Below are 12,565 nucleotides of genomic sequence, written 5' to 3'. Positions count from 1 at the left end.
CTGGTGGATAATAAGGGTGAACCACCTAAGAATCAGGAAATCTTCCACTGACCTGCAATGTGATCTGGGATAAAAGTCACTTCACTAGGATGCACCAGATAGGGACAGTGAAGAGGAGAAGGGATTGGGAATGACAGGATCTAGAACTGGAAAGGACCTTCACTTTCACAGGAGATGTTGAGGCCCAGAGAAATGAAGAAATTTGCTGAAAATGACATGGAGCCTGAATCTGAACCCATGTCCTTTGATTCCATGGCAACCTGCTGCAGAAACCATTGGAGAACCAAAGGAAGAAAAGGCCATTATTAGCAGAGACCAAGTCAGCCCTGAGACCTTCCGAATGGTCATCTCCAGACAACTGACAGTTCAAAACTGGAGACTTTTTTGGCACTTCATCTCTATCCCTAACTAGTAAGGCCAAGTTCCCTAGCACGAGGCCCCCGGTGAATGCTAGGAAACCCAGAAGTCTCATTGAGTTCCATCATTCCTCCTTTCACTTTGAAACAGTCTCAAAGCTGTGACAACTGAGACTGACATTTTGAGGTGGATTTCAAGTCATTATTCACTTCCCCTTTCACTTCCATGGACACCCTGGCAGAATACGGTGCCAGCACACAGAGAGAATTCCAGTTGCATTGGCTTAACTTGGAGGACTTTTAAGTGTCTTTCCTCCTAAGAGCTGAAGTCACCAAGCAGAAGCCAGTATTTGATTCTACACACCAGCCATCACTAGCATAGAATCGAGGGGCCAGGTGTCTATGGCCCATGGGTAGGAGGGAGCCCTCAGAGCAACATGGTCAGAGCTGGCCCAAACCCAGACCACGAATAAGCAAAGTGTGCCTCCAGCTTTAGAAATTCAAGACACGTTCTGTGGTTCCTGGTGCTGCCATCCCATGAGGACAGAAAGATGATCTACATTTCTGTTTAGTCTTACTTTCAATACCTGTCCCAGTGCTTAAAAAGTGGCTTCCTGAACTCTCTCATCTCTTGGAGGAGAGAAGGCCAGATCCTCAGCATCCAAAGCCCAGAGTGACCAGAGTGAAAGAGAGAGATGTGCTGAAGTAAAGCCAGCTGGAGCCCACAGCTCCCAGCAAGGAGAGATGGGCACTACCCAGGGGGGGGGCAGGAAAGAAGGGGGACATCATTTTCCTCACAACTACTTCAGGCATATGACTGCTGATTCTCATCCTAACAGTTCTGTTGCTGCTGCCCGGGGCTTTGGCTGATGCCGTACCCCCATCTCCCTTCAATCTGGTGAGTGAAATGAGAAGTTGGGGTCTTGGGGTTCATTCACTCCTGCCCTGCCCACTCTTGAGGCTCCAGCATCCCAGCTATCTTGCCAGGACTAGATTCTCCCATGATCAATGCCTCCATGCCAAGCAACCAACCCAGCCACCCACATACCAGCCCTTGCAGCCTCCCCCAGCGGACAGACACCTTCTTCTCTGCTACATGGGGAGGAGACTGGCATGTCACAAAGTGAGTCAAACTAACCTGAGCCTGCCGAAATCTTCCAGGGCAAAGTCAGAGCAGATTGATCTGGAAAAAGAAGCGGGTAGGAAAGGACCCATCTGGCACCCTCATGAAGCTGAGGGACCCCTCCTCAGAATCCGGTGTTTCCGTGCATGAAATAAAATACAAAAGACCATAAAGGGAACCAATCATATGAAAATACAGTTACAAACCGAAAAGCAAGTTCACGGAATCCTGATTAAGATGCTCTGAGCTAGGAGGAGAATGGACCGATTCATCACCAAGTGATGCACTTAGTTGGCCTCTTGTCCAACCAAGGAAAGAAAATAGTCCTGAGCTTGTTATCTAGTCTCAGACAGAACTTCTCTGCAGGGCAGCCAACGCTTTATCATTTCATCCCCTACTTAAAAATCATTGCAAGTGAAAATGGAATTATTCGAACAGGAACACTTCCGATTCGTTTCAGCTGTCTTTGGAACTCTGGGTGGGCTCCACATCCTGCAGCAGAGGGTTCCTAAACCATTTTCTGTATGGGGAGCCTTAGATGGAGTGATGGAGATGGAAGAAAGCAGAGCCCAAAGGCCAATGGGCAGGACGGTGCCTCTGATAAAATAAATAAGGATGATACAAGCCCAGGAAGAGAATTCAGGTTAATATTGGTACCAGATGGTTACGGTCAAAGCATGTGGCCTTCCTATCTCTTAACACTACATGAACTGGGAAATTGGAAGGGACAAGTCTATAGTCACTATATGATTATTAAGCACCTACTGTGTGCCAGGCACTGTGCTAAGCCCTGGAGCTACAAAAAGAGGCAAAAGGCCATCTCTGCCCTCAAAGAGCTCACAACCACATGCACCGATTCCAATCATCCTATTGGGCATCCTGACCACTCTGGGGGAAACATTCTTCCTGAAGGAAATGGCTTGACTATTGACTGGGTCGACTCTGTGGTGCTAAATCAAATCCAATTTTAAATTTTAAAAATTGGTGAAAATGTTCTACCTTTGGAGTCAAGAGAATTGTGGGGAATCAGCCATCCCTCCCCCCAGCCCCAGCATTTGGTGGGGTCAATAAGGGTTTGGGCCTGTTGGGTTTCCTTTGAGGGCAGTGGGCAAGCCTCCGGAAGCTCAGCTGTTACCTAGGCACTGAAACTCGACCTCGCTCCTCTCGGAGTTACTTCAGCTCCTCTTTCCCAAGAGAGGCCTAATTGCTGAGTCACTGAAAAAAAGAAAGTGGAGTAGGAACGATCCCACAGGGGCCTCTAGGGGCTAAAGTAGATGACCCAAGAGGTTTTTTGCCCAGGCTAATTCCTGCGATGCTAAAGGACGTCACCGTGGGCTCTTGCACAATCTTAATAAGGTTTCCTCTAAATTCACACCCAACCCCAGCTCCACCCCTCCCCCCCACCAAAGATTTGTCAAAATGTTGGATTTTCCCAAGAGAGTCCATATTTGAGTCGCAACCCTAATAAATACAGATCAGGGATTTCGTATGGCTCATTCAGTGCTCCAGACCACCAGAAAACGTAACCTGTCCTCAGCATCCTGAGACATGAACCCTCTGCTCCAAAGTAAGTAAGGAGAAGGCGGACCTCTGGCTCTGTGAGTGTGTGTGTGAGTGTGAGAGTGTGTGTGTGTGTGTGAGAGAGAGAGAGAGAGAGAGAGAGAGAGAGAGCGCGTCTGGCCCTGGCCGAGTGGAAGCTAGCCAGCAGGAGGAAGTTCAGCCTGAGCAGCTGCGTGGTGATCTCACTCCTCTCTCTCTGCTCTCCCCAGTCACAGGATCTCTCAGGCCAGTTGCCCTAACCCTGATGCTCCTCATGGCCACGGCTGCTTTCCCCACCCCAGGTTCCTGGGAGAAAGGATTTACAGGGTATGAGCTCTCAAGCAAACTGCCGTCCAGCATTCCTGACCTGGATTCAATAGTGAATCACGCCAAATATCTCGAGAAGACAGCGTCCGACCTGAAAGAGGAGGTGGGTAGTAGATTGAGTAGACCAAGCAGGGCAGCGCCCAGACCTTCAGGATCTCTCCTCCTGGCCCCGGAGTTGGAGTGCGGCACTCACTCTCATTTGGCTTGAAGGACTTTGCCTCTAACTATGGACCCAGGCAGTCGGAGACAGAACCTTCCTCTGTATTTTCTCCTTCTCCTAGCTGGGCTTTAAGAGATTATTTTCCATTCTGGAGAGGACCAGGTCTTGGAGATGGGACGCAATTCAGGAGACTTGGCTTCCATCTCCAACTCCACCCTTGATTTGTGAGGACTCCATTTACTAATCTGAGCCCCTTTTCTCTATCTTTAAAAAGAATGAATCTCTACCTTGTTGACTCTGTCTGGAAAGATTAGAAAAGGATCACCTCCAAAGAACCCCAGGGTTTCTTGGCAGTCGGCCGCCACACTGTAACATTCTTTGATTGTGGACTCTCCATAGTGAAATCTTCCCCAAAGGGAAAAAAAAAACATTTAAAATGATAAGCTAGATGGCCCGTTCCCCATGAGAGCAGAAACTAGCCTTTGATACAAGATCACAAAAAGGTTACAATAATGTCCAAAATGTAAAGGAATCTATTGGATACTGTTCTTTCCAGTTATGCCTCGAGCTCATTTTTAGGTGAAAGTTTGACCCTCCTAGTGCCAAACATAAATGAGGAGTGGGGAAGGGGGTTTAGCCTGAAGAAGAGAAGAACTGAGGAGCACCTGAGAGTTGCCTTTTAAGGGTCTAAAGGGCTATAATGTGGCAAGGCAAACTAGCCTTGTTCTTCTTGGTCCATGGGGCATTAATAGTGGGAATCAGAAAGAGGCAAATAAAAGAGTTGGTGTTGGGAAAAACTTGATCTTCACTCTATCTAGCCCAAAACGAACTGCATCATCTTTGCAGGAATAACAACCCTTCACTGAAGTCCTCAAGCAAAGTTTGGATTCTGACTTGCTAGAGAGATGAAAGAGCCATTTCCATTTCAGGCACGGGGTGTACCAGATGCCCACTTGGGCCCCCTGCCCACTCTGAGGTTCTGTGATTCTGTGATTGGATGGCCCATTCGTCTCCTGTTTTAGAAACATCAGTGTGATCATGACTGCTTTGCCTCTCTTCCAGATCTGTAGGATCCATAACCTGTGTGACAATAGTAATGAGGCACTCGCCGAAAACAACCTGCTTCTTCCCAATATCACAGAGCGAGATGGATGCTTACCTTCGTCATTCAATGAGGTACTGGGCCCCTGAGTCAGAGAACAACTGAGCTGGAAGGAACATGGAGATCCTCCAGTCCAAAACCCTCCCTTTACCAATGAGGAAACTGCAGCCAAGAGCAGAGAGGCAACTTACCCAACACTTCAAAACTAATGAGGAACAGGACTGGACTCTAGACTCGGGGCTCCCAAGCTAGCGGTTCCCCAAGCTTCATGCTATGAGTCAATCAAAGGACATCTTGGCTTCTGGTCACTTAGCTCCTAAACAAGCGTGTATCTGCCCTTGTTCCCAGGCAGTGTCTGTGCTATAGCTACAAGGAGACAATGAGTGGCCATTGGGATACACAGAACTGGAAATAAGAGAGGGAAGGAATTCCATCTTGAGACCCACCTATACCTAAATGGGGAAGATATGCCATACAGAAGAAAAGAGGGTAAATCTGTATATACATAGATAGATATGGATATACCTTCCTTTCTATGCCTCTATCTATCTATCTATAGATCAACATGGAATCTAGAAACCCCAAACTTACAGCCTAGAAGATCTGATGAACCTCAAGTTTTAGGACTAACTTGTAAGTTGGAGACTCCAAAGCTTCTAGTTGTTCCCTGTTCCCATGAGAATCCACCCTAAAGGGAATCTCAGGTTAGCAGTTTCAGACTGAATAATGGACCCTAAGGTCAATGACAATCCCAGTTAGGTGGGATTAAATAAATAAGCTGTCTCTTTTTGCCTTAGAAGCTTCTCCCATTGTACCACATCCCCTTGAGGATTAAACTCAGGACCTTCAGTTTATGAGACTGATGTGCTGCCTACTGAGCTAAGAAGACACTTAGCTTATGCTTAGCCTCACCTAACTGGGACTGTCATTTATCTTAAGGTCCATTATTCAGTCTGAAACTGCTAGCCTAAGATCCCCTTCAGGGTGGATTCTCACAGGAACAGGGAACAAGTACAGGCTTTGGGGTCTCCACCTTACAAGCTAGTCTTAAAGCTTGAGGTTCATCAGATCTTACTAGGCTTCAGATTTCGAGATTCCATGTTGACAATATACAATATACATTTCACAAGGCAGGTAATTTAAAAGAGACCCCAATGATGGTCCCATTTTCATGATATAAAACAAACCTAGATATTCCTCTTGGTGTGAATGTATTTTTATACCTCCAGATCTCAAAGAATGGAAATTTGTAAGAGATAAAAGACAGATGATGTTCCATTACATGGTCCATTGACCTTTTCTTCCCCAGCTGACCATTGGCATACCATCAAGCTTCCCTTCTTCATGAAATCATTCTGAGCTGTTCCTTTCCCATCCAAACAGTGATATAATCTGTCCTGAATCATGATTACTCCATGAAAGGAGTCCAAGTCCAAGACCCTCTGACCTAGGGAAGGTCTATAATTTAAGAAAGTGAAGAGAAGAGGGAGAAACTGGGGAATGAATCCTATTCCCAGGTCTCAACACCTGTTTGGCTTTTAGCAAAGTCATTGAAGTGGTGTCTCAGTTTGTCCAGATGGAAAAGCAGGCAACTGGACTTTTCCAACTCCACAGGATCATTGGGAGGAGAATGAGATGATATCCTAAGAGTAGCCTTTTAATTTGGTTCAAGGGGTAGGGGAAAAAAATGGAAAAGGAGGCAATCCAAGATGTGCTTTAAAAGACCAATTTTATTTTATTTTACACAATGCTCTTACCTATTGGCAACTATAATTTTTCTCTTTTTATTTCACATAAGGAGACATGCTTGATAAAGATCATCAGTGGTCTTCAAGACTTTGACATATTTCTTAACTACATGGAAACTGAGATGGAGGATAACAGGTTTCAAACCCTAAAGCTGAGCACTACTCAATTAGCCAACACTCTGAAGACCGTGGTGAGTTTCCCTTTGCCCATCCCAAGAAGCAATGGCTGCAAATTAGAAAGGGAGATAGCCCAAGGAACAGACTCCCCAAAGAAAACTTGAAGGTCTTTTAAAATGCAAAAACAAGACAGCTAGAAGCCAATCAGAAGCCCCATCAGGGGCTTCCTGACAATTGAGGCGCTCCTTTCCTTCTCTTCTGTGGAAGCTGTTGGGATATCCCATTTCGGTGCCAGTCATAGAGACTAGTTCAGAAGTGCATGACAGCCAGGAAGTGGGAAATTGTTCCTCATGTGACTGTCTAAAACATATGCCAACTATCAATAAAACAAAAGAAAAAATCATGACCACAGCTTTCAAACTCTTACCTTCTATCTTAGAATCAAGATCAAGTATCACTTCCAAGGCAGAAGAGCAGTAAATGGGGTTAAGTGATTTACCCAGGGTCACACAGCTAGGAAATATCTGAGGTCAGATTTGAACCCAGGACTTCCTGTCTCCAGGCCTGATTCTCCACCTGCTGAGCCATGTAACTGCCCACTGTTGATCACTTTTTATTTTAAGAATAGCTTTTTGTAGGAATTCTTGGAAATTTTCTGATTGAAAAGTCTTAGCAGTATGGCATGGCACATATTAGGAAGATAGTTCTCAGAAGTGACAAATAACCTGTTCCTGTCCAAGGGAAAGATCATTCCTAAGATGACATACATACTAGTAATGGGAAGTCCCACTTGGAGTCTTCTGACTCCCACAAGTTCCAAAGTCCAAGACTAAAAGAGAAGGAGATTAGAATGGAGCAGGAGAACCTGTCTGCAAGGGCAAGTGATGATTAGAGAGGCTTAGAATTCTGGCATCTTCTTTGCCACTGAAAACAATCATAGACATTTAGATTGAGCTTAATTGTTTGCAAAGTATTTTATAAATGTTATCTTGTTGAAGCTTCCATAGCACCAAGAAGGTAACTTAAGGAAGGAGAGGATATTTACTGACATTAGTCATTAAAAAAAAAAGACCTCGGTTGACAGCTTCCTAAATGGATGAAGGATGTAGCCCCTGAAATTTACAGAGGTAGAAAAGTCTCACGAAGACTTCAGGAAGTGGACCCTCTGACCCAAAGAATGATGTTCATGGTGCAATCCCATGGAGAAATGAACTGGACTGTGGGTTCTGTTTACCAACAGACAAGGATGAGGGACGTTCTCTCTCTAGCGCTTACGTTGGCTCCATCGGACAATTTTTCAACAGTTTCCAAGAGTGCTTTGCACAAAGTAGATGCTGAATAAGTGTTTATTGAGTTGAATTTATTGGCATGCACGTCTTTCTCTATAGACTGAGCACACGCTCAACCTCCCCCATGGAAGGATCGGTTACTTTTGGCTGGGATGGTTACAGACAATGGCAGCACAGCCCACTTTGGTCTTCAGCTTAGTCTGAACTTGGTGAATTCAAAGAAACTGAATTAGGAAAAGGAACTGAATGAAGCATGTGGGGCCAAAAATAACTGATCAAGGCTGAGCAGGTGGAGGCATTAAGCTGTGTCGACAACTTAGCTTCCTTGTTTTCTTGAAGTGTGCTTGGCTTGTCAGTTAAGTTTGCTACCTGAATTTGGACCCAGAATATTCAAGTCATGATCAAATACTTCTCTGCAGAAACATCAACCTAGGAAGAAGGGCTATGGCCAGCCATGTCAAAGTCCTTCTGCCCTTTGCTCAAACCAATGAAAGCCCCCTAAAGTAAGGACTAGAATTCACCCTAGATTTTTAGCACCTAAAGAGACAAAAGCTATGTCAGGGGGCCATAAAAGAGCAGATGACCACCCTCAGTCATCCATAGTCATGCCATTCAACAAGCGCTTATCATGCATCTACTGTTAGCAAGCCACTCTGGTAACCAAAGTTGTAAATCGTGTTTCTAAACCCATGCTGTAGCTGCTACGGGAACAGTAACATCCCAAGTCCTGCATAGGGCTAAGACAGCGAAATCTCCTGAGTAAATAGACAGCGAAAGAGGCTTTTGACCCCCCACAAACTGACCATTCAGACTCTAAATCGTGCAGAACTAACCATGAAAATATTCCGAATCATCACAATCAAAGGAAGGTCAAAAGGATAGTGTTGTTGGGGGGTTTCTGTCACTGGAACAAGAGAGGTAGGATTATTCAGATAGGTTCCTTTACAGGAAGAAGTCAGAGACCAGGATTCCATCCAGGACCATGGAGGTTGGCCAAAGTGCATGCTCCTCATTAGATTTGGTCCACATTATAGCGGCATTTCCCATCCCTGACCACGTCTCCCAGAAATAATGGCAGGTCTTCCCCCAAGAGTAGTTTAAAAGAAGACTAAAAATCATCTTTTTTTTTCTCTTTTCATCCCTCCAGATCAAAAAGACAGATCTAGTTCCCACCACCAACCCAACTACCTCCAGTATCCTACTCTCCGAACTGCAGTCTCTGACAGCCTGGTCTAGGAAGGTGGGTTTCCGTCTCATCCTGTGGCACTATACCCGCTTCATCCAGGGGACTGTCCGGGCTGTTCGGTATCTGAAAACCAGGAGTCTCGATGCCTGAACGTTTTAGTTCATGCCCCTTCCTTCCTTCACTGAAAAAAATCTGTCTAGTGGGCAGATGATCGTGTTGTTCTCTGTGAAGAACCAAAAAGTATGACCAATAAGGCGCTACTTCTGATTATTTTTAATTAATTTATTTGTATTTATGTAATATTTATTCCCCATAATGTAATATTAATTTATAGATTTAAAACATCTATTTTCTATTTTGTTGATAAGTTATCCGAAGAGAGGAATTGCCATCCTTGTTTCCTAGCTGCAGAACCAAGAGATCCCTTGAGTAGATTTTACCTCCAGTGATGTGCTAATTAGAGGGTTAACTTTGGGATCAGAAAGCTTGAATTCAAGTTTGACACATACTGACTGAATGACTCTGGGCAAGTCATTAAGCTCCCAATGGCCCACAAAACTCTTTATGACTCAGTACAAAGAAAGTGCCAGTCTACACTAGAAAAAGGTGATTCCTCCTCTTCCAAGAGTTCCTCAAAGCAGTGAAACCACAGGCCTAGTCATTTTCCCCATCCCTAAAAAAATAAATATTTATGTTGTATTTATGGAATTGTAATAATTTTAAAAGAAACTTTATGTAATTTTAAATAAAATTATCTTTTATAAAAATTCACTGGTTGTGATCAGCTTTCTTGCATAACAAAAACTTTTGCTGACCGTTGTCAGATCCTGAAAAAGGCTGAAGGGACGGACAGCCCTGGAGTCCGGCTCCATCGTAAAAGACAGCTAACCTGCTGACCCTCGTGAGGGAAAGGTGATAAGCGTTTAGCCAATGAACTCAAATGAGAATTATGAAGATAAGGGTGCCCTTGGGCACATGCCTGATTTCCTCATTTGTGAGGGGAACCTAGCAGTCTCTCCCAGCTTGAAATCCAGGACTCTAAGGAAGAGAGTCAAAAGTCCGAGCCCGGTTTTCTGACTTCCAGCCACCATGCCGTCCATCGATTGGCCTCCCTCGACCTTGATCAGATCCCATCTAGAGTATCATGCTTAATCCTGGGAGCCATTTTTCAGGCAGGACATTGACACACTGGAGAGGATTCAGAAAGGGTGTCACCCCGATGGAGATTGGGCATGGAGGGGTCAGTAGCAGGAAGTGGGGCTATTTATTGAGAAGAAGAAAACATTGGAAAGTGAGAACTTCCAACTGTGTTTATATATTTCAGGGGGTTTCATGTAGAAGATAGATCAGATTTGTTCTCTTTGACTCCAGAGGGCAGAACGAGGAACAACAGGCAAGCAACTCAGGAGAGTCACCCTAACATGAAATGGAGTGTCTGGGGAGCTGATGGGCTCCACTTCCCTAGAGGTCTTTCCTCAGGAGTTGAGTGGCCACTTGTGAGGAAAGTTGCAAGAGGAACAGGTTAGATCACGTGGTACCTGGAATAACTTCTCACTCCAGTACTCTGGGATTCCTGTTTCTCTTAGTCCTACCTTCCAAAACAATCACCATTGAGAATCTGCCCAACCCACTACAAATCTGCTCTTCTCCCTAGAGGAGCATGGCAGTGCCAGCAGCCCACCAAGGCTGCTCAGCATCAGTTTTCTTCATCCAGCCCAGGTGGTCTCTAGTATACTCCCACAAGGAAATCCTCTCCTTCCTTCCCTTTCTTCTCTGATTCTCTCCCAAATCCTCTGCACCATGTTACCAGTTTCTCCAAGCATTCTTCTTCCTACTACTCTGCCATTTTTATTTTAAAATTCACTTGATAAGATTGGCAAGTCTCCAGGTAAGTGCATCCTTCTAGGCCATTTAAGATGCACTCATTACTTAAAGGGAATTTCAGCAAATGACTAGAGAAATAAATCAAGATTATAGAATTTCTTATCTAAAAGAACTGCCCATACAGATGACATAGACGGGAAGCATAGAGTCCCTCCTCAATGAGATCACAAAATAATTAACTGGGGTTAAGTATCACTGGCCAGTGAGGGAAATTATATTGGTTTCACTGTTTCAAGAGTAAATAGACTCAGGGGCAGCTGGGTAGCTCAGTGGATTGAGAACCAGGCTTACAGATGGGAGGTCCTAGGTTCAAATCTGGCCTCAGCCACTTCGTAGCTGTGTGACCCTGGGCAAGTCACTTGACCCCCATTGCCTAGCCCTTACCACTCTTCTGCCTTGGAGCCAATACACAGTATTGACTCCAAGATGGAGGGCGAGGGTTTAAAAAAAAAAGTAAATGGACTCTCCAAAAAGTTGGCGATAAAACAAATTTTTAGAAAATGAATTTTCCCATTGACTTCCATGATAAAACTATAGATGCATCCCCAAAAATAAAAATCCCTCTTGGCAAAGTAGCACATATTTAGAAAGAAAATAACTTCCCTATAAAACATTAGCAATATTCAAAACATCACGTGCACAATCTATCTTCATATTGCTACATTCTTAGAAATGGCTACTCTCTTGGGACCTAAGTCACGGAGATACAAGAAGACACATCTTGTCCATAACTTACTACCATATACTTCCTCTCTCTCTTTCTCTCTTTCATATGTGCCTCAGGAGAGCATTTCCATGGTGCCACTCTTGGGCTGGGAGCTCCTTGAGGGCCAGGATCAGCGTTGCCTTTTTCTGTATCTCCAGAGCTTAGCAGAGCGCCTCACCATGACAAGTCTAAATAAATATTTGCTGGTTTACTCATTTACCCAAATAAGTACCAAATAGAGACAAAGGGTGAGAAGGAACCAATGGCAGAAGAGTAAGAGGGAATCCTTTGTCCAGTGCTTTAAAGGAAGCTGAGGATCCATGGGTGAGAAAGGAGTATGCTCCCGACTGGGGGGGGAAGGGGGGGAGGATGTAGAAGCCAGGATGCTTAGACCAGGCCAGCTTGACCACAAGGAAAATTAAGAGAGCCCAGGCTCAGCCTCAACTCACTCTCATTCACACCCACATATACATTCACTCACATTCATATTCACCCGTGCACTCCTACACCTGCTCTTACACTTAGACTCACACTCATGCCCAGACACACATTCACACTCACACACCACAAAGCCAGTGTCTTTAGAGTCAGGACAAACAATAGTCCAGAAGAAGTGAGGACCCAGGCATCCAGGAACCTGAGCTATACAGAAAGACAGCCGAGGTGGCCAACCCCAATTCATCCAGCAACAGAACTTTTCCTTTGTACTGAAAAGCCATTCAGAAGTGAATGCAAAGGAGAGAAGGCGTCCCCTGCCTCAAGCCTGTCCCCCAACAAGGATAACTGCCCTGCTGAAGCCATTGTCCCGATGAAGCTCTCACAAGAGAAATCATCTCTCCCCATCCCTTCGTGCCGATGACTAGGCAGACAGACTTAGAAAGTTTCTGGCTGGGGAGGGCTCTTCAGCTATAAAGACAGAAGGGGCAACTGAGGGAGAGAGATTCCATTCTCCTCAAAGATATCCACAAACTTTTTGCTGAACTCCGAGGTTTTCTTCCTCCAGGAACATAATGGAGCAAAAATCCCAA

General features: G+C 45.0%; 1 protein-coding gene across 1 annotated transcript; it reads left to right on the top strand.

Moving 5' to 3' along the window:
* The first annotated feature begins 2,944 nt into the window (after positions 1–2,944).
* On the top strand, positions 2,945–9,692 carry IL6 (interleukin 6). Its single transcript, XM_007505389.3, has 5 exons — positions 2,945–3,046; positions 3,249–3,448; positions 4,568–4,681; positions 6,406–6,546; positions 8,909–9,692. The coding sequence occupies exons 1-5, from the start codon at positions 3,028–3,030 to the stop codon at positions 9,095–9,097; spliced, it is 663 nt and encodes a 220-aa protein (XP_007505451.2). The 5' UTR covers positions 2,945–3,027; the 3' UTR covers positions 9,098–9,692.
* The last annotated feature ends 2,873 nt before the right edge of the window (positions 9,693–12,565 follow it).

The sequence above is a fragment of the Monodelphis domestica genome, chromosome 5 (assembly GCF_027887165.1).
Source record: "Monodelphis domestica isolate mMonDom1 chromosome 5, mMonDom1.pri, whole genome shotgun sequence".
Taxonomy (NCBI): Eukaryota; Metazoa; Chordata; class Mammalia; order Didelphimorphia; family Didelphidae; genus Monodelphis; species Monodelphis domestica.
The sequence above is the reverse complement of the archived record's forward strand: the minus strand, read 5'-3'. Positions and strand labels throughout refer to the sequence as shown.